Source organism: Mirounga angustirostris, unplaced genomic scaffold (genome assembly GCF_029215605.1).
Source record: "Mirounga angustirostris isolate CCGP_5_RB_7025 unplaced genomic scaffold, mMirAng1.0.hap1 SCAF_7, whole genome shotgun sequence".
Classification (NCBI taxonomy): Eukaryota; Metazoa; Chordata; class Mammalia; order Carnivora; family Phocidae; genus Mirounga; species Mirounga angustirostris.
The window spans coordinates 61,538,374-61,565,059 of NW_026991715.1; the positions used below are offsets into that span (position 1 = coordinate 61,538,374).

At 35.0% G+C, this 26,686-nt stretch overlaps 1 protein-coding gene across 8 annotated transcripts in view; it reads left to right on the plus strand.

Annotated features, from left to right (window-relative positions):
• ZFYVE16 (zinc finger FYVE-type containing 16) overlaps window positions 1-25,720 on the plus strand; it is a 47,151-nt gene extending 21,431 nt beyond the window's left edge. For 4 of the 8 annotated variants that reach the window (XM_045897389.3, XM_045897395.3, XM_045897378.3 and 1 more), the window contains 12 exons: window positions 1,671-2,046; window positions 3,294-3,416; window positions 4,112-4,267; window positions 4,825-5,049; window positions 8,902-8,984; window positions 9,747-9,851; window positions 10,221-10,368; window positions 12,280-12,360; window positions 16,923-17,085; window positions 18,115-18,220; window positions 19,915-20,082; window positions 22,891-25,720. In XM_045897389.3, coding sequence (XP_045753345.1) covers window positions 1,671-2,046; window positions 3,294-3,416; window positions 4,112-4,267; window positions 4,825-5,049; window positions 8,902-8,984; window positions 9,747-9,851; window positions 10,221-10,368; window positions 12,280-12,360; window positions 16,923-17,085; window positions 18,115-18,220; window positions 19,915-20,082; window positions 22,891-23,052 — 1,896 coding nt within the window. In that variant the 3' untranslated portion in view covers window positions 23,053-25,720. Of the gene's footprint in view, window positions 1-1,670; window positions 2,047-3,293; window positions 3,417-4,111; window positions 4,268-4,824; window positions 5,050-8,901; window positions 8,985-9,746; window positions 9,852-10,220; window positions 10,369-12,279; window positions 12,361-12,839; window positions 13,680-16,922; window positions 17,086-18,114; window positions 18,221-19,914; window positions 20,083-22,890 lie in introns of those variants that run through there. The other 4 variants (XM_064596295.1, XM_045897404.3, XR_010413108.1 and 1 more) reach the window with 4 other exon arrangements.
• The last annotated feature ends 966 nt before the right edge of the window (window positions 25,721-26,686 follow it).

A 26,686-nucleotide genomic window follows, 5' to 3' on the forward strand; every position in this document is an offset into this window, starting at 1 on the left:
CGGTTGAGTGTCCAAGTCTTGATCTCAGCTCAGATCTTGATCTCAGGGTTGTGAGTTCAAGCCCCACATTGGGCTCCATGCTGGGCATGAACCTACTTTAAAAATAAATAAATAAATTTGGGATGCCTGGGTGGCTCAGTTGGTTAAGGGTCTGCCTTCAGCTCGGGTCATGATCCCAGGGTCCTGGGATCAAGTCCTGCATCGGGTTTCTTGCTCAGCAGGGAGCCAGCTTCTCCCCCTGCCTGCTACTCTCCCTGCTCATGTGTTCTCTCGCTCTCTCTCAATTTGAGAAATAAATAAATAAAATCTTAAAAAAAATAAAATAAGTAAATTTATTTAATTAAAATTGTGGAAAAAATTTAAAATTAATTTAAAAATTAATTTGCTGTAGTAATAGAAATAATATCTTTATGAGACATATTTTAAAACAAAGTTTAGTGAGAGGAATAACACTGTTTTACATTTTTGCAAAATTCTTTGATGTCTGGCTTAATAAAAGACAAATTCTCACATCTGCTTCTATACGCAGTCTGTTGTGATATGTTGTTTTTGGTTAAATTATATGAAGAATATCCTAGGACCTCACTGACTCCCTGAAAGAGTCTTGGGAACCTCAGAGAACCCTGACCCACATTTTAAGAGCCCCTGGTATAGGGAAATAGAACTGAGATTTAGTAATTTAATTTAGACTAATATTTGTTTAATGATTTTCAAACATCCAGCAAAGTATCGGACAATGTTATTTATGTTTGCATTTACACAAATGTGCTAGGTGTTAAATAAAAGATACGTAATACAGAATTCCAGCCAACTAAGAACTTTCACTGTAAAGTAGCAAAATATTCATAGAAGTGAGTATTCATACATGCAGTAGGAATGCTTTTATTTAGTAAACAGATATTTATTGAACATCTACTCTGCCAGCTACCTGGTTTGTCCTGTGTGTATATATTAGACAAGATCAGTATGTATCCTGCTCTGTTTCACATACCATATAAATGTATGCTGTTTGTCAGGGTTCATGAGCTAGAATTTACAAATAGCCCTTATTAGCACAAGCACCTACCCTCAATTGATATTTTAACAAAATGAAAGTTCTAAACAGCCTAGTAAGTTTTACTTGAGTTCATAAATGCTTCTCATTTAATACTAACTCAGGTTTGGCCAGTTTAAAAAGAAAGGGGCTTTATTGAAGCTGCCTTGAAGTGTTTATTAGTGGTTACTATTGAGGAATACACCTACCACTCTGCTTCCTAACCATTCTCCTTCCTGCCTTCCCCCTGATCTGTCCCTTCCTACCTTTCCCCACTCAAGGCTTTTGGGCTGTTGTCAGAAGGAGAGTTTGGTTAAACTAAGTTTGCTTACCGTGTGATATGGTACAGGATGCTGAAGTTCTCTTTGCCTCCTTTTTCTAGTCTATAAAATTAAAGTCATTAATACCTACCCAAGTATATTATATGGTAAAGCTAAACCTTACTCTTCTGAATTTAAAGGAGTAAAATGGTACTGTTTCTTGGCATATTTGGCTTTTGAAGAGTTTCTGAGCCCATTTTGGTTTTATTTATTCTTATTAAAAAGGTATCTTTGGCTATAGAGATCAACATTTCACAGCTGAATAGAGAATATGAACTGATGGTTTTGGTTTTTTTTTTTAATTCCATATTTTACAGACAGTAAACACAGTGGATCATGCCCATTCTACAGTGGAAAAAGCAAACAGTGAGATAGGAGATATTACAAGAAATGAGATAATTCGGAGTCCTATTTCTCAGGTTCCATCTGTGGAAAAACTACCTATAAACACAGGAACTGAGGGGTTACCTACTTCTTGTTCTTTTACCCTAAATGATGATGTTTTTGCAGAAGTTGAGGGACCATCTAGTCCTACTGATGTCTTAGTTCACAGCAATTTACCTGTTGCTAGTACTTCAGATTATAGGTTACTGTGTGGTATTGACAAGAATGTTTGCAATAAGATTAGTCTTCTACCTAATGATGAGGACAGTTTGCCCCCTCTTCTGGTTGCATCTGGAGAAAAGGGATCAGGTAGGATAATAGTTATTTAAATTTTAAAAAGGTTTTCTTTGTTTTTTGAAAAAATGTACTGGTGAATTTTGTGATGTATGAAATGCATTTTTTTTAAGCTGAGACAATTTGGTTGAAATATGTACTATAGCTTGGTATCTTTAGTTTACAAAAAGTCTTGTTATGTGAAACCAAATTCTAAAAAGATCTGAACTTTTGAGTTGAATAAATATGACTCATTTATCTCATCTTGAGTCCCTAATTTAGAATGAGGAAAACGTTTAGTTTGACAGGAAAACTCATACACTTTTAATCCTGAAAATACTTCCATTGTGTTAGAGTTTTAACTCTATCATTTTTTTCTCAGCCTCCCCCCTCCATACCATTTTAAAGGTGCAAAGTGCCTAAAGAAGAGAGTATTGGATTGGACAGCAAACCTAGGAATTTTAGTTTCTCATCTGCTACTTGATACACCTATGACTTGAAGCATGTTATTTAATTTCTTTGGGCTTCAGTTTCCTATGTAAAAGATGAGAACCTATTTGATCTCTAAGGTCCTTTCCAAGCTGGAGATTCTGTGGCTAGCTCTCACCTCAGAGTAGTTCCCTAGGGATACATCCTTGTCACCCCAGGCATTATGCTGCATCCTGCAACCTGAAATGATTGTGTTCTGTGCATGATAATATAGGGGAATGAAGTTTTGGATCTCTGTTCTGTCACTGGGAGCTATTTCATGAACCTAGCTATAGTGGCAGAAATACCTTAAGCCCTATACTTCGCATGACATACATATTTTCCTGTTGATTGTCAAGATCCTTTTTTACACTTGGTTGGTGACATAGGGCATATGGCAGCAAGCAGTATATACAACCTGAGTCTAGATTACTTTAAGAGTTGTAAATTTCAGAATTTATAATTGGAGTGGCTGGCAGTCTGGAATCCACTCTACAAAAATGTTTGTTTTAAAATTGTACAGGGGCTAAAATTGTATAAATATGCTATTTAATCAACGTATTTGTATATATACTATATATATAATTTAATATATCAGGATTTATATGTATTACAGTGTTAATATCTTTAAGTAGAAAAGTAAAAATTAGTATATAATCGTTGTCTAGGGTATTAACTGATTTTTATGAAATAGATTTGCTTTTGTTACTAAATTTGATAAAGCCGTTGGTGGATTTATAAATCTGGTTTTTTTTATTGCAAGCATATTTAACAGGAAGTCATATTCTAACTAATATGTTACTTTCATGATTTAGTGCCTGTAGTAGAGGAACACCCATCTCATGAGCAGATCATTTTGCTTCTTGAAGGCAAAAGTTTTCGTCCTGTTACATTTGTCCTAAATGCTAATCTACTGGTGAATGTCAAGTTAGTATTTTGTAAGTAATGATTGATCTTTCTTTGCCTAATTGGTGTGTAGGATTTCTGAAATTAATTAAATTTTGACTGGCAGTCATGAAAAGTGAGCAGCATTGGTATTGATTTGTCAGCCACATATAAATATAGATTTTGCAAACTTATATTGAGTGGGACTTGAAACCTTAAAGATTTTTACTAGTGTCCTGCATTCAGTCCTAGGTTAAGGATATGGGCTCCTAGCTGTACCTGATGCTCATAATACAATTGACTGTATTTCATAGAGCTTTTAGATAAATTGAAACTTGTTAATTGAGCAAGATTCTTGATTTAGTAGCAATAAAGACAGTTTTAAAGTAAGTGACATGTGACCTAATTAAAAGTAAGGAAGTAAATAATCCTCAGTACTCATCATTGACTCTCTCAGCTTTCATTCTCTGACACAAACTTGATTCTTACTACATTTCAGCATAATAGTGCATCTTTTATTTTTATTTATTTTATTTTTAGTTATTTATTAATTGACTCCATAAGATAGTCTTTCATCCTTTCTCTTTTTTACATTAATCTTATACAATTCAATTTAAAGTTTTTTTGTGAGGAGAACTTTGGGGAAACAAGGAATTTGAAAAGTTATGCTTCATACTAAGGATGACTATATTAGTTTCTTTGGTTAACAGAAGTTGACATTTATAGTTGTATGCTTTTATCACTTAAGATTCCTCAGACAAATATTGGTACTTCTCAACCAATGGACTTCATGGCTTGGGACAGGCAGAAATTATTATTCTGTTATTATGTTTGCCAAATGAAAATACTATTCCAAAGGACATCTTCAAACTATTTATCACCATCTATAAGGATGCTTTAAAAGGTATAGCATTTTATTTTGAATTGTTCAGACTGGAGGGAATGGATAAATTAACTAAAGGCATTTATGCTTTTGGCTATGCTAACTGTACTAAAGATTTATGAAGAGATTGATGATTTCTTAAAAGATCTTAGTCATCATTTTCAGTCTCCTTAAATCTAGCATTTTATGTGATTAGTGTCTTTACACAGTTTTTTTTTTTTTAATTTTAAAAATGGAAATATATTTGCCTTCTTGATTTTTTTTTTACACGTGTCTATATACTTATCTGTGTAAGATTGGGGGAGACATGATGAATTTTCACATGGTCATGCAGTAAAGAGAAAAATTTAAAACCACCTATGGTTAGAAACATTTTCAGATTTTTGTTCACAATTCCCAACTTCCAGGATTAACTGAGCTTTGTGCACACAAAATATTCAATAGATGCTTCTTCAGGTGTGGAAATAAGAAAAAAAATCCACATTGCTGTTATTTAAGAAAGTTTATACTGCAACATTCAAACTCAGAATGCCTTTTAAAACAACTTAAAGTCTTTTTATTAATGATTTTATTTCCAGGAAAATACATAGAAAACTTGGACAATATTACTTTTACTGAGAGTTTTCTCAGTAGTAAGGATCATGGAGGATTTCTGTTTATTACACCTACTTTACAGAAACTTGATGATCTCCTATTACCAAGTAATCCTTTTCTTTGTGGAATTCTTATTCAGAAGCTAGAGATTCCCTGGGCAAAGGTTTTTCCTATGCGCTTAATGTTGAGATTGGGTGCAGAATATAAAGGTAAGTTTTAGAATAAGAAGTTAAATCACATAGGTTCAAATGTAAAATAATTTCAGGGATATCATTAAAATCAATTTTTTAAGGGATTTAAGGGGACTACTTTTGATATACTTTTTTTTTTTTTAACTTTATTTATTTGTGAGAGAGAGAATGAGAGACAGAGAGCATGAGAGGGAGGAGAGTCAGAGGGAGAAGCAGACTCCCCGCTGAGCAGGGAGCCCAATGTGGGACTCGATCCCGGGACTCCAGGATCATGACCTGAGCCGAAGGCAGTCGCTTAACCAACTGAGCCACCCAGGTGCCCCATGTTTTGATATACTTTTAAAATTCCAAGACAGCCCTCCTCTACTACTAAATGAGTTGTCTAGACAACCTTGGTATGTCATGAAGTTTCTAGATGTTCATAATTATACTAACTTACCTTATAAAAAATTTTTTTTAAATCTCAGAACGAAATATATAAAACATTAAAAAGTTTTCTTAAAAGCATGTACTGTAGGGAGTTCATTTTGTTATGTTTCCTGTATTTTAAGAAGGTAAATGATTTCCCCTCTGAATTTGTGTATATCACAAAGCCAAACATGAAGGATTGTGAAATAATGGCCCCAGTTTATGTATATGGTTATTTCTAAGTTGAAATCATTTTTAGTGTTAAAATTTTTAAATTCCCACCCTTTATCCTTGACTTTTTTCAAGAAATTATTTATTTATACCATGTAAAGTATATCTAATGAAGTTTCAGGCATTTGATTCTAATATAATTAAATAGGTATTTTCTTGGAGGAAAATTAAAAGGAGGGGATTTATAAAACTTAAAAAATATTTCAAAATGGACAAATTCAGTGAAAGAGATATAAATCTCTCTCTTTGGCAAATTTATTAAGCTCTTTGATTTTGTGGGGGAGGTCTTTACCATTAACAATTTTTTTTTTTAAGATTTGTTTATTTTAGAGAGAGAGAGAGAGGAGGCAGGAGCGTATGGGAGCTAGGGGAGGGGCAGAGGGAGAGAGAGAATTTCTTAAGCAGACTCCTTGCTAAGTGTGGAACCCAGGGTGGGGCTTGATTTCACAGCCCTGAGATCATGATCTGAGCTGAAACCAAGAGTCGGACCTTAACCAGCGGAGCCACCCACGCAGCCCACCATTACGCAACACCATCACAGCTCAACTCTGATGCTGTTGTGTAAAAAGTATCAAAATTTAAATTTCATCTCAGGTTTTTTACTGTGTAAACTACAGAGCTTATGAAAGTTTATTTTGCATCAAGTGTTTCATCCATTCAGCCTGATATTTTGTCTCTGCTATAAATATTTGAATGCTGTTTTATGGAAAGTTAGGTCAGTATGTAATCTTAAGTCATTATGGAACATACAGTTTATACGTTTGGCCAGTATTTGGTCAGTATCACTTCTAGTCACTAAATCTGTTTTTCTCACACACAAAGAAGGAAAATCATGGAGCTACTTGTGGGACTTCTTAAAAGATCACAGGGGTTGGAGCTGCGAAGTTATGATAGGTGTTTAGTAATGATGAAGATAAAAATCACCAGTTATACAGGTTTTTCCCACTATCTGAAAGTAGAACATTCCTATGAAACCTTTTGTAAGCCAAAATGGCATAAAGCAAAGAAACCATTACCATTTCTTTTTTGTTGTTGTAAAGATTTATTTATTTATTTGAGGAGGCAAGGGGCAGAGGGAGAGAAGAACACAAGCAGACTAGCACTGAGCGTGGAGTCAGATGTGGGACTCCCATCTCATGACCCATGGGATCATGACCTGAGCCAAAACCAAGAGCTGAATGCTCAGCTGACTGCACCACCCAGGCGCCCCAACAAGTACCATTTCATAAACACAAAAATCTGTTTCATATTCCTTTCAGTCAGTTAAAACAGGTACTAACATAGGTTTTTGTAAAAGCAAAGTGGTGTAAAGCAAACTTTTGGATGGGAGGAAACCTGTACATAGAAATTAATTAGTCTTAGCTATTTTTTGAGTTCATTGTATACTGCTAGATTTTAGATATACAGACATTTTGATGTTATTGGTGCCCATGCCTCTGGATATGAACTTGGAAATGTGATGTGTGTGTGTGTATGTGTTTGTTAGAGATAATGGATGTATGGAAGATTTAATGGCAAAAGTTAGAGTCCCAAGATTAAAGACTGAAAATAATGATCTGAAATTAGTAACTTTCAAATGGGGATTATCTACACTTACATTGAGACTATTTGGAATACTACTCACTGTTGGCTTAGAGGACTTAGGAGGTCCTTTATAACTCTGACAGAATGTCTTTCTAAGTCATAACTTTTTGAAAGTACTGTTTCAAATAAAATTACCTCAATCAAGTTGTAAAGGATGTTCCCTCATTCATAACAGATAGAGTAAAAAGGCATCATTTATCTTAATCATATCATTTTAATGTCTTTTACCACTAATGTCCTATGTTTTTTTTCCAGTCTGCACCCTCTGTCCTCTAAATAACATGGTTTTCCTTTTAAAAACTAAAAAATAGGGGCGCCTGGGTGGCTCAGTCTGTTAAGCATCTGACTTCGGCTCTGGTTGTGATCTCGGGGTCCTGGAATCAAGCCCCATGTCAGGCTCCTTGCTCAGCGGGGAGTCTGCCTCTCCCTCTGCTCCTCCCCGCTGCTCGTGCTCTCTCTCTCAAATAAATAAATAATCTTTAAAAAACAAAACACTAAAAAATATGTTGGTAATAACAAAGTTGTGAGTTACTCTGACTTAAATTTAAAAATAGATGTCAGGTAATGTGTTTTCTTAGAATTTTAAGGACATATATTGGTATAAAGGTATGAGAGAGGTTTGTTTGCTTAATGACCTAGGCTGAGAACTGAAGGTTAAAAAGTTCTCTGCTTTTTATCATTATAGAAATGTCTTACCTTCCTTTTTTCACCTTCCTTTTCTTCCAGAAGCCCTGCTGCATTGCCAACCAAATACCTTTTCCTTTTTGAATAATATTTATTGTGCCCTAAAGAAAGAGAAAAGTAGTTAGGTGATAGACTCCATGTTCCTTCTATTTCTCTGCACTGACTTCTCTGACTCTGTGTGGCCCTTTTATTAGGCTGACCCAAGAACTGTAAAAGTTTACTACAGTCTATAAATTCTCACAATAGAACATTAATTATACATGCCTTAAAAATCTTGAGTTCTTCATATTTCTCTTTAAAAAGTCTTAAATTATCAGAACTTTATAGGGTTCTATCCAGTTACTATAATTTTCCTGTCATTATCCTTATGTGGAAACGTGTATAATGAAAATACGAAATGCTCTGGAATCAAGCAAGCCTAAATTTCAAATCTGTCTCACTGGTTATTAACTTAGTTACCATAAGCAAGTTTGTTAATTTCCATGTCTCTCCTTTCCCATTAGTAAAGTAGGAGTAGACATATTTGCCTCACTGGGTTGTTTTAGGGCTTAAATAAGATATAGTGTATATAAAGTTCCCAGTTCAGTGTAGCATCCAGTAGATACACACTATGGGTTAATGTTTCTCTCACTTTCCCCAAAGAACTGATTGGGTGGTATTTATCCATGATGTTTGAGAAATGAGAATTAAAAGTAATAAATTCAATGGGGTGCCTGGGTGGCTCAGTCATTAAGCGTCTGCCTTCAGCTCAGGTCATGATCCCAGGGTCCTGGGATGGAGCCCCGCATCAGGCTCCCTGCTCAGCGAGAAGCCTGCTTCTCCCTCTACCACTCCCCCTGCTTGTGTTCCCTCTCTCTCTGTCTCTCTGTCAAATAAATAAAATCTTAAAAAGAAAAAAGTAATAAATTCAAGACTTTTTTGGGTTTTTATTGAAAGTAACCAGTTTTCCTTTCTTATGTATAGCATATCCCGCTCCTCTAACGAGTATTAGAGGCCGAAAACCTCTTTTTGGAGAAATAGGACACACTATTATGAACTTACTTGTTGTGAGTAATCAAACTATTAAGTGTTTTTACATTGTTATTTTAAAATTTTATTTAGCATATTTTACATATTTATATTTTCCTATTTCAATTTGGCATATTTGGTATAATGAAAGTTCATTTATTATATATCTTAATTTATTTAGCATAAATGGGCCCTGTTTTTAATGAATTGGTTTTTAGAACACATCTCCTAATATATGTGTACCTGGTTGTAATTGTCTTTTGATTTGTTCAGCTGCAGTGCTTTCACATGTAGGTAATGTGAGATCTACACAGTTGTTGAAGGGTTAGCAAAAGTGTTAGTATCCTAAGTCCATCAGTTTGGTGATTTTGAGCAAATTGTGGCCCAGGTTTCCTCATTTGTAATAGGAAGAATTGGATTAGATAATCTCAGGTTCCCTTCCACCTCTTTTTTCTGTAATTGTTTTATCTGTAACCATAGAAAAGTATTTCAGTGGACTTACTTTTATTTATACATGTTTACTTTGAAGACCTATTTTGGAAGATCTGTAATTAGAAAGAGGAGATCACCCCCAAATACTACAGAATTCTTCCTGAGAATGATATTCTTTATTACTGTTGTGGAGTAGTTGGAAGGATTAGTTGGTGTTTTTCAGTTGGTATTGCTTTCTGGATGGCATTTTGATAGTTATGTATCACAGGTCTTAAAATGGTGGACACTCTTAAAAAAGGATTTAATGAATGGGTAAAATGCTCATGGATAGTTTAAGGTTTATGGAAATGTCATTATTTTATATGTAGGACCTTCGAAATTACCAGTATACCTTGCATAATATAGATCAGCTATTGATTCATATGGAAATGGGGAAGAGCTGCATAAAAATACCTCGGAAAAAATACAATGATGTAAGTCTAATTTCTTCATGCAAATTTTGAAGATAATTATTGAACATTAGATTTCTTTAAAAATATGTTAATTTGTTTTGAATCAGACTGTCTCATGCATAATGGCAAAAATATTTTTGAGATTTTATATTTGTTTTCTAATAAAGGATTTGTTTAATCCTGTTTTTTAAAACTTTTTCTTTACTGTTTTATCTATTAATTGAGGTGATTTTATCTTAAAACATTTGATTCCATCACATTCTCAGGGAGTTGTCCAGACCAAAGCTTGATAATTATGAAGCTGGTTGGAATTGTGGCCCTTTGAATGACTGTAACTAGTAAAGACATAACATGTTAGTAATGTTTCTAAAAGAGTGTTGTTTTTTCCAGGTAATGAAGGTTATAAATTCTTCTAATGAGCATGTCATTAGCATTGGAGCTAGTTTTAGTACTGAAGCAGATTCTCACCTAGTCTGTATACAGAACGATGGCATTTATCAAACACAGGCCAACAGTGCCACTGGCCATCCTAGAAAAGGTAAGTGTTGGTTCCTAGTATTGATCTATAAAACAACTTCAATAAATGGAATTCCTTTCAAAGGGGAAATGTATATATTTTACTTATTTGCTGAATTGATGGTAATAATACATTATGATTTAAAATTTTAGCTACGCAGATTAAAAATTGCTTCTAATTTGTGTTTTTTTGGGGGGCTACATTAGGTTTAAGGACTTGGAACACTATTTATTTTGATATCTTCAGGTTTAATTTATCCCATATAGTATGAATCTTATTTTCAGTAATTTCTCTCTGGAAGGAGGTGTTTGTCAGCTATTGTTTGCTCTCTGCTCCAACTCCTCTTAGGGGAATACAGTCTAGATAAGGATGAAGAATGATTTATAAAACTGTAAGTGGCTGGGGATATAGAAATGGTAAAGATGGTGGAGTAGCCTATGTGAGTGACATTACTCTCAGTTCTGGCTGAATGGCCTTAGTGACTGCTGTGATTGCCAGATCCTTGCAGTAGAGGGCCTAACAAATTGAAAGTTAAGTGGAAGTGAGTATATCATAAAATTAATACATTTTAAAATAACATTTAAAATAGTTTGACATGCTGGTTGCTAATAAAATTAGCCTCTGATTATAAAGGTAGTATATACTTATTTGTTAAGTTTAGAAAATATGTTTTAAAAAGTAGTAAAAGAAAATAAAGTGCCAAGATATGGCCATTGTGAACATTTTAATATATTTCCTTCTTATATTAATATATATCTATTAAATAGATGGTTTTATATTGGATATTTACACTTTTGTATTTTTTTACTTAATATGTCATTAATACTTTTGTTATTAAAATGTAACAACTATTTAATATTTGTTTGTTGAATAGGTATATGTGTTATAAAATTTGAAAGGTATAGGTATCTACAGTGAGAAATTTCCTTTCCTCCCTTGACCCCAAGGCTACCCTCTTCTCTTCCCCACAGGCAACCAAACCAATGTTACCAGTTTCTTGTATATCCTTTCAGAAACATTTTTGCTTACATATATATTTAAGCAAACACACACACCTTTCTTCCGCTTTTTAATTTGCATTTGAATTTTTTTTTTTTTAAAGATTTTATTTATTTATTTGACAGAGAGATTGATAGCGAGAGCAGGAACACAAGCAGGGGGAGTGGGAGAGGGAGAAGCAGGCTTCCCGCGGAGCAGGGAGCCCGATGCGGAACTCGATCCCAGGACCCTGGGATCATGACCTGAGCCGAAGGCAGACGCTTAACGACTGAGCCACCCAGGCGCCCTGCATTTGAATTTTTTTAATTTGTAGCAAATTTCTTCCACTTTTTTAAACAAGTCATAACGTGTTCCATTCTGCACATTGCTTTTTCTTTTAACACACCTTAGAGATGATTCTGTTAGTATAAAAAGAACTTTTGCATTCTCCATAACTTTTCACTTTATATGTGTACATCATTTAATTGTCTCATTAATGGATATAGTTGTTACCAGTTCTTGGTTATTTATAAAAATGTACTGTGAATAACCTTGTATATGTGCAATTCCTGGTTGTGGAATTGGTGTGTCAAAGGATATATGTATTTATAATTTTAATAGGTAATTATTAAGTTGTCTTCCATAGAGATTGCTCTGATTTATGCTCTTACCAGTGGTGGATATTCGATTTCCCATACTCCCATTGACACAGACACAAACATTTTAAGTAGTACAATAGCTATCAGTTATTATATACAAACATTACATAACCCTTATGCAATATTTTATCTTAATTTGGTTAGGTTGTTTTTTTATTACCTTTCTAATATAAGTGGTATGGGCATGGCATTTATCAGGTACTTAAATGTGCCATGCTCCACATTGTACATTTAACAAACATCATATAGCATTAAAAAAAGGCAAGTTAAAACATAAATGTATTTTTCTTATCAGTGACAGGTGCAAGTTTTGTGGTATTCAATGGAGCTCTAAAAACATCTTCAGGATTTCTTGCTAAGTCCAGCATAGTTGAAGGTATGAGTTTCATCTTTAGGATTGTTTTAATGTAAAGATGTTTTCCATTTCCTTTTAAAATGTATTTGATACTTATAAAAGAACATATGTCAGTTACAAAGCACAGTACCACAAACTTACATGAAATCATTACCCAGCTCAAGAAGTAGAACATGGTCAATATTTGGGTTTACGTTAAGTATAACAACTCTGCCATAACCTGCACTTGCTGCCTGTACAGAGCCTAAAAGTCAGTCTGAGGTAAGAGCTTAGGGCATTTCTTTAGCATGCATACACCCTGAGTATGCATACAGTATTGTACATGTGTGTGGCATTCTAAATTCCCAGAAATATGTTACAGCTTTTCAAAGCCCTTACGGACATCTCATTCCCCAGCTTTTCCTTTTAAGTGTTTGGTTGGCCTATTGTTTGCCTCTGCTATTATCAGCTGCCACAGACAGCTGAGATGTTAATCATTGGCTTCTAATTGTTTTTCACAGATGCTCCCTGAGAAAAAACTTTCTGCACTGGGCAAAATACTCAACATTCAAAAAATAATAATTCTCTGATAATGAGGCTTTGAAGGAGCTCCAACCTTCTTTTGCCCTTTCCATTGGCTACCAGGCTGTTGGTTTTCACCATGATTCCAGGCCATTGGTTTTTAAGGCTTCCACTGAGCTAGAGAGGAGGGGATTGGAATAGAAGAGTTAAAATGACACAAAGAACAAAGCTTGCTCTTACGAAGATCCAGCCATTTTTCTTAAATAAATACTTCCCAGATTGCTGCAAGCCTTTGATTAATTTCCAGAGTTCTGAAAAGGTTTCTTTTGACTTTTTATTAGTTTCGTTGTTCTTTTGGAGGAGTTTTTTTTGGAGATTCTTATTAAGTCTGCTTTTTCACTAATGTCGTCCTCCGTACTATTTCAAACATAGCTTTTTAGGAAGTCCTCCCATCTCTGATGCCACACATACTTTATTCCTTTTTCAGTAGTGCCTTGGCCACTCTAAGCCTTTTGATTTTCCATATTAATGTTAGGATCAACTTGACAGGTTCTAAATGGTCCACTGGAATTTTTTTTGGAATTGAATTAAATCAGTAGTTTAATTTTGAGAAAAACTGGCATATTTTCCATTCTCAGTGTTCCTATCCATAAAAATAGGCTATCCTCAATTTAGAAAATGTTCAGTTTATTTCAGTAACATTTTATAGGGGTGCCTGGCTGACAGTCAGTAGAGCATATGACTCTTGATCTTAGGGTTGTGGGTTCGAGCCCCATGCTGGATGCAGAGATTACTTAAAAATAAACTCTTCAAAAAAATAAAATTTTGGGCGCCTGGGTGGCTCAGTTGGTTAAGCGACTGCCATCAGCTCAGGTCATGATCCCGGAGTCCTGGGATCGAGTCCCACATCGGGCTCCCGGCTCGGCGGGGAGCCTGCTTCTCCCTCTGACCCTCTCCCTTCTCATGCTGTTTTTCTCTTGCTCGCTCTCTAATAAATAAATAAAATCTTTAAAATAAATAAATAAAATTTTATAGTTTTTGTATAGGCCTTACATATCTTTTTTTTTTTTTTTTTTTTTTTTTTCAAAGATTTTATTTATTTATTCATGAGAGACAGAGAGAAACAGAGGGAGAAGCAGGCTCCCAAGGAGCGGGAAGCCCGATGCGGGACTCGATCCCAGGACCCTGGGATCATGACCTGAGCCGAAGGCAGACGCTTAACCATCTGAGCCACCCAGGCGCCCTTTTTTTTTTTTTTTTTTTAGGCCTTACATATCTTTTAAAGATTTATTTATTTATTTGAGAGAGAGCTGGGGGGGGGGCAAAGGGAGAATAGAGAGAGAGAGAGAGAGAAATCCTAAGCACACTCACAGCCAAGCATGGAGCCTGACTCCGGGTTTGATCCACAACGCTGAGATCATGACCTGAGCCGAAATCAAGAGTCGGGTCGCTTACCCAACTGAGCCACCCATGTGCCCCACATATCTTTTGATTTATTTCTGTAATGTAGATTTTATTGCTGATGTAAATGTATCTTTTTAAATTAAAATTTTTATCTATTTTGATGTATAGAAATTCATTGATTTCTATGTATTTTTATTTTATAACCAGCTACACTCCTGAACTCTGATTTAAAATAATTTGCTGGGGCGCCTGGGTGGCTCAGTCGGTTAAGCGTCTACATTCAGCTCAGGTCATGATTTCAGGGTCCTGGAATCTAGCCCTGTATCAGGCTCTCCAGTCAGCAGGGAGTCTGCTTCTCCCTCTGTCTCATTCGACCCCTCTCCCTTGTTCATGGGCTTGCTCTCTCTCTCTCTCTCTCACTCACTCAAATAAATAAATAAAATCTTTTTTTATAAATATGTCATTGTGTTGACATATTTTTGTTGATTTTTTAAAAGCTTTTATTATTTGGGAGAGAGGGAGAGTTTGCCCTGTGACCTCAATTCTCTGATATAAGAGTTGTTCATTTTCAGTTTGTTCGGCATTTGTCTTGTTGTGAGGATGGAGCAGACACGAGAAGTCAGTAGCATTTTTTGTAATATAAGCTGGCTGGCTTTCATTTTTCTGAAGCTGTCCTTATTTCATTCTTAGTTTTGAAGGATATTTTGCTAGCTATAAAATTCTTTGAAAGTTTTTATTTTCCTTAAAGATGTCATCTCGTCTTTTGGCCTCCATTGTTTCTAATGAAGTCAATATAATTTTTTACATTTCTTTCCCTGTATTTAATGTGCCCTTTTCTCCAGTCTGTTTTCAAGATACCCTCTTTATCTTTGGTTTTCACCAGTTTTACTGTGATATGCCTTAATATGGTTTTCTTTGTATTTCTCCTGCTTGGTATTTATGGAGCTTTTTGGATATGTGTGTCAATATTTTTCATCAAATTTGGGGAATTTCTTACCATTATTAATTTTTTTATATCCCAGTCTTTTTCTCCTGGGAGATACCTATATATTTATATATGTATATATGCATATATATATCTATATTTATATTTATAGATATATCTGTTTTATACCATTCCTTGGGTCCTTGATGATCTGTTTATTTTTCTTTAATCATTTTTCTCTAGCTTCTTTATTCCTTTATTTTTTAAAGATTTTATTTATTTATTTGTTAGAGAGAGAGCATAAGCAGGGGGTGGAGGGGCAGGCAGAGGGAGAGGGAGAAGCAGGCTCCCCGCTGAGCAAGGAGCCCAATGCAGGACTTGATCCCAGGACCCTCAGATCATGACCTGAGCTGAAGGCAGATGCTTAATTGACTGAGCCACCCCCAGGTGTCCCTCTCTAAGTTCTTTGATTGAAAAATGTTTATTGACCTTTGTTCATTTTCTCTGAGTCTTTTTCTTGCCGTCTTCAGTCTACTATAAAGCCTATCCATTGAGGTTTCAATTTCGGGTTATACTTTTCAGTTCTAGAATTTCCCTTTGGGTTTTTTCAGTTTCTGTTTCTCTTTCATTTAGCCCATATTTGCTTTTCATTTTTTGAATGTTTTGCTTTAGGTCTTTGAATATATTTTAGAATAGGTGTTTTAAAGTACGTATATATTTAATCCACTGTCTTGGCTATCTGTCTCATGGTTGGGTTCAGTTGTATAGAGGCTCACATTTTCTTGTAGTTCTCGCTGATAATTTTTGATTATGTACTTGTCACTGTTAATATGTTTTAGAGACTTTAGATTCTCTTAGCTTTTTCTGAAGAAGGCTTATTTATGTTTAAGCAGGCATTTTCATGGCATATCATGTTGAGCTTGTGTAGTCTGTATTTTTCACTCTGTTAACAGATGGATCTGTGGAACTCCTAAAGTGTTTACAATCTGGCAGGACTCATTCTCTAAATCCATTTTGCCTACAGATTTTGTAAGGGCTTTGTTTTGTTTTGCCACAGTGTAAGTTAGTGAGGTGCTCATAAGATCTCTTTACTGTGGTTGGTCCAGACTGTCAATATCCCCCAGCATTGCTTGATTGCTAGTATCTCTGTTCTGTTCCCAACCCTAATAGCTGTTCTCTGTTAGGCCTCATCTAGTCTCACTCTATTAACGTGTCTCCATTTCTAGTCCAAGGACTCAGTCTTCTGGTGCCTTCCTCTTCAGTGTCTTGACCCCAGATTCCAGGCGTCCCCAAACTTATCTCTAATTTCTCAGCCCATTGTGGCCATTGTAGATTTAATGGGTCACCATGAAGAAATTGTCTCCAAGCAAAGAGCCTGGGCAGTTGTAGGCTTACCTGTTGAGTTTTCCTTAGAAATCACAGTATTGCACTTCCTCTTGTTCAGTACCTGAAAACAACTGCCTCATACATTTTGTCTAGTTTTACGGCTGGCTGTTATAAAAGGGCAGTTTGGCATCACTAATTTCATTACAGTTGGTAATGAAAAATTTCGCCATTATTTGTTTAACTGTTTTTTTAAAGAAAGAGAATCCTTAACTTTGAAATATTTTTCATATTTCCTAGTAGAAAACAATCATTAAGATTATATAACAGATGATGTAAAACATATCTTATGCAGAACCTAAGCAAATTTTATGGATTAGACATTAATTGATATTTAATAAAAGGAATGTGAAACATACCTCATTATTAGATGGCTTAATGGTACAAATAACGCCAGAGACTATGGATGGCTTGCGGCTTGCTCTCCGAGAACAAAAAGACTTTAAAATTACATGTGGGAAAGTTGATGCTGTAGACCTAAGAGAATATGTGGATATCTGCTGGGTAGATTCTGAAGAAAAAGGAAACCAAGGGTAAGAAATTTTTGTTACTAAAATATAATTGATTTGATGGAGGGGGAAGGATAAAAAATCCTAACAAATTAAACATTTTATGAATAAATATAGATTATACCATTAATTTAAATGCTTATACACTAATGAATGTAGTCTGTTTTTTCAAATGTGTAGCTAACCTGCCTCATGTGTATTTTCTTGGCCAGTATGCTATAAGCTATTAAAGGATGGTCAGTTTGGGAGGGGACAGTGATAAAATGTGCATTGTGTAGCAGTGTGACCTTGATGCCAAGGTTGTGAAAGGCAGTATACTTTTTCTGTTGTTTTGTACCTATTTTTGTGAAGTAAGTAAAGGATACCCTTTGGATGTTTAGTTTGTATTTTATTGATTCACCGTAAATACAACTGAATTTAATAATATATACATTAGAGGCCTTATAGAATATTACTGCCACTCCTTTTCAGTTACTATTTTCTTTCTTTTTTTGGAGATTGGTTAAAGGGTCTAAAGTAAAGAAGGAAAAAGAGGGCTAATGCTGAGGAATTCCAAGATAAGTTTTTAAAATTCATGAGACAGCTTTTCTGTTAGGAAACTAAGGCATTTTAAACTTCAGGTCTAAGTTGGGCATATGAAAGAGTAGATATGTTTTGCTACACAATCAAGAAATCTTGGTAAATGGGGGCGCCTGGGTGGCTCAGTCGTTGGGCGTTTGCCTTCGGCTCAGGTCGTGGTCCCGGGGTCCTGGGATCGAGCCCCGCATCGGGCTCCCTGCTCCGCGGGAAGCCTGCTTCTCCCTCTCCCACTCCCCCTGCTTGTGTTCCCTCTCTCGCTCTCTCTGTCAAATAAATAAATAAAATCTTTAAAAAAAAAAAAAATCTTGGTAAATGAATGGACTGTAGTTTTAATTATTTTGTATGTAAATGAGTTATCTTAGTGCTATAAATAGTTTTCATATATTTTCTCCTTATTTGTTCAAATCTAATAACTCATTTCATAGAAAGCATTTTGGTACTAATAATAATACTGTGTTATGTTTTATTCTATAGTGTTATTAGTTCAGTGGATGGAATATCATTACAAGGATTTCCAAGTGAAAAAATAAAACTGGAAGCAGATTTTGAAACCGATGAGAAGACTGTAAAGTGTACTGAGGTAACTGAGAAAGAAGATTCCTTCCCTTTACATGTTGTGTTTGGATATGGCTTTTATTTTTTTTGAACTTGGGAGATTTCTCATTGCAGCTTACTAATACTTTTTACATTACATCTTGAAACACACATTTATTGTCACCCCAGACTGCCTTTTTTATACCAGATTTGGATTTCCATAAGACTATTTCAGGCTATTGTATGGTGTTACTCCCTGCCAACTCAGTTAAGTTTTGGCAGCATTACCATCTTTGTACAGTATATGTTATTTGACCATATTATTTTTTCATTTTTCTCTTATTTAAAAAAATATATATATGTAAATTAAAACTAACTTATGTATGTATGTATTTATTTATTTTAAGTAGGCTCCATGCTGGGCCTACTTAATGCAGAGCTTGAACTCACAACCCCAAGATCAAAACCTGAGCGGAGATTAAGAATCAGATGCTTAGCTGACTGAGCCACCCAGGAACCCCCCACAATAAAATATGTTATAGATACCAGTTTATAATCAGCATTGACATATGAAAATTATTTTTGCATGTTCCAACTTTTTTTAAACTAAGAGGATATGAAATTATAGACTCCCAACCCCTTAGTCTACTTCCATACTCTTTTTCACTCTGCCTCCTGGGTCAGGCAATCTGTTACTAATTTCTTCTCTATTCTCTGTGATGTTATACATGTACAAGATAGATAGAAACTATACAGGATATAGAAATTATGGGGCGCCTGGGTGGCTCAGTTGGTTGAGCGACCGCCTTCGGCTCAGGTCATGATCCTGGAGTCCCGGGATTGAGTCCCGCATTGGGCTCCCTGCTTGGCAGGGAGTCTGCTTCTCCCTCTGACCCTCCTCCCTCTCATGCTCTCTGTCTCTCATTCTCTCTCTCTCAAATGAAAAAAAAAAGAAAAAAGAAATTATGGAACATCAGGGCGCCTGGGTGGCTCAGTTGGCTGAGTGTCTGCCTTGGCTCAGGTCATGATCCTGGGGCCCTGGGTCGAGCCCGCACATCGGGCTCCCTGCTCAGAGGGGAGCCTGCTTCTCCCTCTCCCCCTGTCTGCTGCTCCCCGTTTGTGCTCTCTCTCTCTGTCAAATAAATAAATAAATAAAATCTTTAACAACAACAACAAAAAATTATAGAACATTATTTCTTTGTTTGATCTTAACTTCATTAAGATGTCCTTACAGGAAGGTGATGTTATAGGGTGGACTCATTAGTACACTTTTCCAAACTGAATTAATAGGGCTTTTGTTGCTACAGGTTAATATTAGGTAAAAATAGCTAAGTCATGCCATAGTCCATCATCTTTGGTTTTAGGCTTTTACTACTTACAGATCAAGATATATATATTTACACACAAAATGTTTTTTATTTTAAAGATTTTATTTATTTGAGAGAGAGGGAGAGTGAACATCAGTAGGGGGGAGGCAGAGGGAGAAGTAGGCCCCCTGCTGAGCAGGGATTCCCGACATGGGGCTTGATCCCAAGACCCTAGGATCATGACCCCAGCCGAAGGCAGACACTTAACTGACTGAGCCACCTGGGTGTCCCACACACAATGCTTTTCAACTAATGAATTTCATGGCATTAACATTGGATGTTATTAATAAAGTCGAATTGAAGGTAGCAATTGTCTTTTTAAAGCTGCTTTTAATCTTAATCATGACTTGTTTCCTAATTAAATACATTTCAGGTGTTCTACTTTCTAAAGAACCAGGATTTATCTGTTTCAGCAACTCGTTATCAGTTTGCAAAAGAAATAGCCATGGCTTGTAGTGCTGCGCTGTGCCCTCACCTGAAAACTCTAAAGAGTAATGGGATGAATAAAATTGGCCTCAGAGTTTCCATTGACACTGATATGGTGAGACATGTTTTTGTGATGTGTTTTTGAAATGAATGTTTCATATATTAAAATAATCAAAAGTTTCTTCTTTAACCTTTTATTTGGGATGAATGAAGAGAACTAAAATTCGTTGAACATCAGTGTGTGCTGCATACTTCCTCTATATTATTACCTTTACTCTCCACAACAGGGGTCAGCAAACTTTTTTGTAAAAGGCTAGGCAGTAAATATTTTAGGCACTGTGGGCTGTATGATGTCTTTTACAACTATTCAGTCCTGCCATTATAGTGCACAAGTGGCCACAGACAGTATGTAAACTAATGAGCTCACTATGTTCCAATGAAACTTTGTTTACAAAAATAGTTGGTGGGCCAGATTGGCCAACAGGCCATAGTTTGCTGATCTCTGCACTACAGCAGTCTGGCTTGATAAGTTGGTTTTTAATTTTTTCATTCTGACTTTATTTTATATTCACATGATTTAAAATTACAAAAGTCCAAAAGTATTAAAAAAAGGAAAACTTAGTCTTTTCCTTCCCATGTAAGGAAAAACCAGTTCTTCCCTACTGTTTCTTTCCTTCCTGTGAGTCTCCTTTACTACTCACACAAAATACTTCATTTCTGACATTCCTGGTCACCAAATATGTAGAGGGTTTCCTCCTTCCAACAAGCAGTTCTTGGGCACCAGCAGGATATCCAGGAATTCAACTCGATTTTGACACCATCTACCCAGATATCACCAGATCCCACAGGTTAAGGGTTCAGTCCTATAAGACTGTGCCCCTACATGCTTTCAGATGCTGATCATAAGCCCAGGTTATTGGCTGTGCTTCTGACCAACCAGCTATAGATCAGAAGTTCTAATAACCCCCTCCTTGGGTTTAATTAATTTGCTAGAGCATCTCACAGAACTCAGGGAAACATGTTAACCAGTTTATTAAAGGTTATACAGATGAAGACATATACATAGGGTGAGGTTTGGGAGGTTCTTAAGCATAGGTACTTCTGTTCCAGTGGAGTTGGAATGTGTCACCCTCCTGGTATGGATGTATTAGCTGGCCTGAAGCTCTCCAAATCTTCCTCTATAGGGATTTTATGGAGACTTCCTCATGTAGGCATGATTTAACTCCATTTTGTAACCCCTCTCCCCTCTTTGGAAGATGAGGGGTAGGGCTGAAAAATCTAAAGCTTCTAATTATGGTTTGGTCTTTCTGGTGACCAGTCCCCATCCAGGAGCCCACCCAGAGTCACCTCATTAAAACAAAAGATATTCCTAGTGTTCTTATCACTTAGGAATGTACAAGGGTTTTAGGAGCCCTGTGTCATGGATGGTGTGAAATACAAATATTAGAACAAGAGATATTTAGAGTGTTCTTATAACTTAAGAAATTACAAGGGTTTCAGGAGCTGTGTATGAGGAACCAGAGGTAGAGAACAATATATATTTTCTGTTATCTCACAAGTGTGTGTATAATAGGACCATCTTATCCAACATTTCCAGAGAGCAACATTCATGTTGTCATCTATATAATGGGTAGCCCCTAGAGGTATTAACTCCAGGCTACAATGTAAATGGTTCCCAGTAGAGTTGTATAAGGTAATAGCCCTGGAAAGATCTCCTTTCCACTCTTGACTCCCAACCCTGTAGTCTATCTCCATACTCCTCCTCATCCTCCCTTCCTGGTCAGGCAATCAAATGTTACCCATTTCTTGTAGTCTCTGTGATTTTTGACATGTACAACCGAATAAGTATATAAGTCCTTTTCATTTCCCCCTTTACTCTTACTTTTTTTGACTTTGCTTCTTTAAGATCTTGTATTTTAGAGATATTTCATATTACTACCTGTTGATTATATAAATGTACCATAATTTATTTAACTAGTTTTTATGTAAATTTAGTATGCACTGATTGACATTTAGGTTATCCACAATATTTTGCTTCGGCATAAGTGTGAGTATAACAAACATTCTAAGAAGTAGAATTGCCAGGTCTAAGTATATACTCAATAGATATTATTACCATATTGTCTCAAATAGAGGTTTCTACCACAATTTGTATGAGAAAGTTCTTTTCCCTGCATCTTTATCAAAGCAATATGTAATCAAACTTTTGAACTTTACGAATTTTATAGGTGAAAAATGGTATTCTAGTATTATTTTAATGTGCATTTCTGTTTCCAACATCCAGTATAATCAATTTCAAAGCAAGTTTTTCATTAGAATGGTTAATCTAAACATGAATGAGATCATATATTGAGGGTTTGCTTTTCTTCAGTCAGGATGTGTTAAACTCCTAGTTCTTTTGGAAGGAAGAACTTATATTTTGATCTCACTGTTAAAGGTTCCTTTTTCAAGAAAGTAATAATTTGTTATTTCAGCAGCCCTGTTAATTTTTTTAGTCAAATATATTAAAGTGTAATTTTCACCAGCGACATTAAATTCAAATATTAAATACTTTTGTAACAACAAATTCAAAATATTTTTAAGTCGATTTTTTAATACTATAGGTTTTTATTTAAGTCATGTTGGTAATTATTTAAAACCTTGGTTCTCTCGTGTGTTTTTGTGTGCATTGAGAAGAAACCTAAAGTATGAAATAGTGGCATTTAAACAATTTTTATGATATCTGTGGGAGAGACAATAATTTATGTAGAAGATAAAAGAAATATAGGAGAATGTGAAACATTTTATGAGTAAAATATCAAGTATTTTCTTAACATGCTTAAAATGAATGATATTTTAAAATAGTTCATATTCATCTGCTAAGCTAAACAAGATTGCTTACTTTCTAAGGTTGACTTATCAAGATTTTTTTTTCCCCCCCCAGGTTGAATTTCAGGCAGGATCTGAAGGCCAGCTTCTTCCTCAGCATTATTTAAATGATCTTGATAGTGCTCTAATCCCTGTGATCCATGGTGGGACCTCCAACTCTACTAGTTTACCATTAGAAATAGAATTAGTATTTTTCATTATAGAAAATCTTTTTTAGTGAAAGATAAGTCATATTATATATTGCAAACTAATTTGTTAAAACTAAATTCACTAAAGCTGAAATGCCACAAACACTAAAAGTAAATGTTTGCTGTTTGAAACACGTAAGTTTTGCTTTTTAGGCAGGAAATGATCTTTTTAAATCATTAGCACAATATTTAAATCTCTAAAAATTTAAGAGACCCACAGTTTTTGAAGCTTTGACGTAATACAAGTACTAAAAAGAAAAGGATTTCTTCTGTCTTTAATAAATTTGTAGCATTTACTGTGTTATTTAAATGCAAAGCCAAAGTATCTGCACTTATGTATACCTCGTTATGCCAAGAATGATTTTAATGAAGGCTCTTTTCAGGTGTAACCTTATGAGGGAAATGGCTGTTACATTAGCCAGTTACATTGCTGGTTTCTAAAGTCTGTTAAAAATGAATTTCAGTGACATAGACAGTTTTCAGATCTTAGTCTTATTTGATAATTCTTTGAGTAAGGCAGATAACTTATTTGTATAATTGGAGTGGAGACCTACCTCCATGATTAGATAAACTGGTTATTTGGATTAAAATCAGAATTTTGCCTTTTTTCTTCTCAAATTATTATATATATATATATGGCTTTTTTCTTGATTAAATGGGTATTCTTAAAATAATTGTGGGTGCTTCAGAATTTTGTGCTTCTATATTTAAGTACATCGTTTTTATAGCAAGAACATGTGATTCAGTATGTGTTTTATAAGTCTAATAATTTATAAATAGGTAATATTTTTATATTGCAGTGCATTATTTTTCCTCCTTCCTTCAAAATATACCCTTTATTTACCACTTCTAAGAGTGATTGACAACAGGCCATATGACCCCTGAAGTAGTCATTATGTAGCAATAAATGAAGCCTGAAACAGGTTTTTTTAACTTTTCCTTTAAACCTTAGAACTTTCTTGGCAAGTCTGCATATTTTCATTGACACCAATGTATTAAATATACATTTTAATGAACTAATTACTTCTGCATATTTTAAATTCTTTATATGGTAGTTGTTTTTTATAACAGGATATTAACATAAGTTAAAGTCTGTGTATTTGAAACTGTTAACAGAACTTTGCTCTTCAAACAGCAAAATTTTAAGAAGTATGTTGTGTTAAAAAAAAGTAACAGGGATATTTTAGTTAGTCCTTCATTTACATTATATAAAATACAATCATTATTTTGATGCTTTTTTTATTCTTATATGGTATATGTTTTTGTATCAAAAACACTCATTGTATATTTCAAGAAAAAGAAACTACACTAAATAACCCTGATGTAAGAAAAATACTTATGAAGCATCTCAACTTGAAGACCAAGTCAGGGTTATAACTCAGGATCTGAGGTCTCAGGCTAGGAGAGACTGAGAATTTTACTCCACTGGTCACATGGGTCATACTGAATCACAACTGTAGTATGAGTCAAAGATACCCTGTGAAGGAGATTATCAGTCTTCTGGAAGTAGCTACTTCATAAGCAATGTAAAATGTTGCAGCTGTTAAATAAAATGGCAACACAAAGTAACCTGTGAAATTTATTGAAATGGTGTAAGATTATTTTTATCAGTTTATGTTTCTTTATATAGTGTGTTTATTTTGCAGTTTAAGTTAGTTGCACAGTCTATGAATAATGAAATTATTTATTTATTTTTAATTTTTTTTAGTAATCTCTGCACCCAACATGAGGCTCAAACTCATGACCCCGAGATCAAGAGTCACGTGCTCTTCTGACTGAGCCAGCCAGGTGCCCCTGAAATTACTTTAAAATAACCAAATGGTGGAGAGCTCTTCCCATGATAGGATAGCTTTAGATTTGTTTTCATAAAGCCTTTACATTTAATGATAATGGAATAATGTGCCTTTGGAGGTACATTTTAAAGTATTCTTTGTAGATGTAGGTTTCTGAATGCAGTTGTTACTTATTTGGTCATGTTCTTCACATTGGTATTTATTTTGAAATTTTAATTTTTTTAAAGGTGAAGAAATAGAATGGTTCTTTGTATTCAGTCTACAATGATCTGTTTTTGGTCTTGGCCTTTTTATACAGTCTCCTTCTCTGAATTCTGAAATATGAAGTAAATCTAGCCCACTTGTTCTGTGTAGCCACCCAACAAACTTTGTGTGTCTATATACTTGCTATGTGCAGAGCATTTTGTTAGGCTTCACTGGTTGAAAGATGAATAAATATTTGTCCCTATTGGAGCTGAATGTATGAAGCAGATAATTAACAAAGTAAAAGTAACTGCTATAATAGAGATATGAATCTTGACTACATGGTTGGAAAACAACCCAGGAGGCAACCCTCTCAGGTCCCCTCCCTCTTTGGGAGCTTTATACTATATCACTCAATAAACTTCACTTTGGGGTGCCTGGGTGGCTCAGTCGTTGGGCGTCTGCCTTCGGCTCAGGTCATGATCCCAGGGTCCTGGGATCGAGCCCCGCATCAGGCTCCCTGCTCGGCGGGAAGCCTGCTTCTCCCTCTCCCACTCCCTCTGCTTGTGTTCCCTCTCTCGCTGTGTCTCTCTGTCAAATAAATAAAATCTTTAAAAAATAAAAAAAATAAAAAAATAAACTTCACTTTGCTGCCCACCAAAAAAAAAAAAAGGAAAACAACCCAGAAGGATAGCCACACCCATAAGGAGATGGCTAAGAACTTGTTAGATAGTGGGCATTAAACCTGGCTAGGTAAGAGATAAAAATCTGAAAAGTAGGTAATCTGTAAAAAGACTGAACTTTCCCTTAAAGAGTCTACTGTGTTGTATGAATATCTTACCCTATGATTTAATCATAAAAGCAGTAGCTTGACTATGGTGTCTCAACTGCCTAATTTTATAACAGCCTAGATTCAGATACTGTTTTATAAATAAAGAACAGACTTTTCTTTTTTTAGTCACAACCATAACTTTGATAACTTGACACACATTTTAATAGAAAATATCCTGAAATAAACCAGAAACCTATAAACCCATCTTAGGTTTTAATTTTTTTCTTTGTGATTATCAGAAAAATATAAAAAACTTACCAATATAAGTTTTACTTTCCACCTTGTATGTGTCTAGCTTGTTCTTCCTACCCTCCAATCTCAAGTAATCGTTTTATTAGTTTCTTATGTATCTTCCCATGGTTTAGGTGTAGTAGCAGCAAATACAAATAGATATATGTATTTTTTTCCTCTTCTCATTTTTTATACAAAATGTAGGATGGTGTTTACACTGAAGAACACATTGACTTCCTCAATTACTTTGAGTTATGAGGTTCATATTTAGAATCTTAAAGGCTTCATGCCTTCTCAGACCACTTTTGATTGATAAAAGCATGTTACTAGAATTATGACCATATGTTTCAGTACGAGGACTATTTTTCTCGTAACAAATTTTTTATTACTAAAACACTTGCAAGTTTATTTTTTATTTAGCTATATTTAAAACCTTTATTTTTTTTCCTACCAGACACTAAGCCTTGCCATCTAAATTTATCTCTTACCATTTAACTGAGATTTTTTTTTCACATCATATTTTTAGTAGTTTTAAATCTTTATATTCTTTGTTTTGGATTTGGCTTGGAACAGTTTAATATATAACACCTTTTGGGAAATATTTTGTGCATCTGTATTGATAAA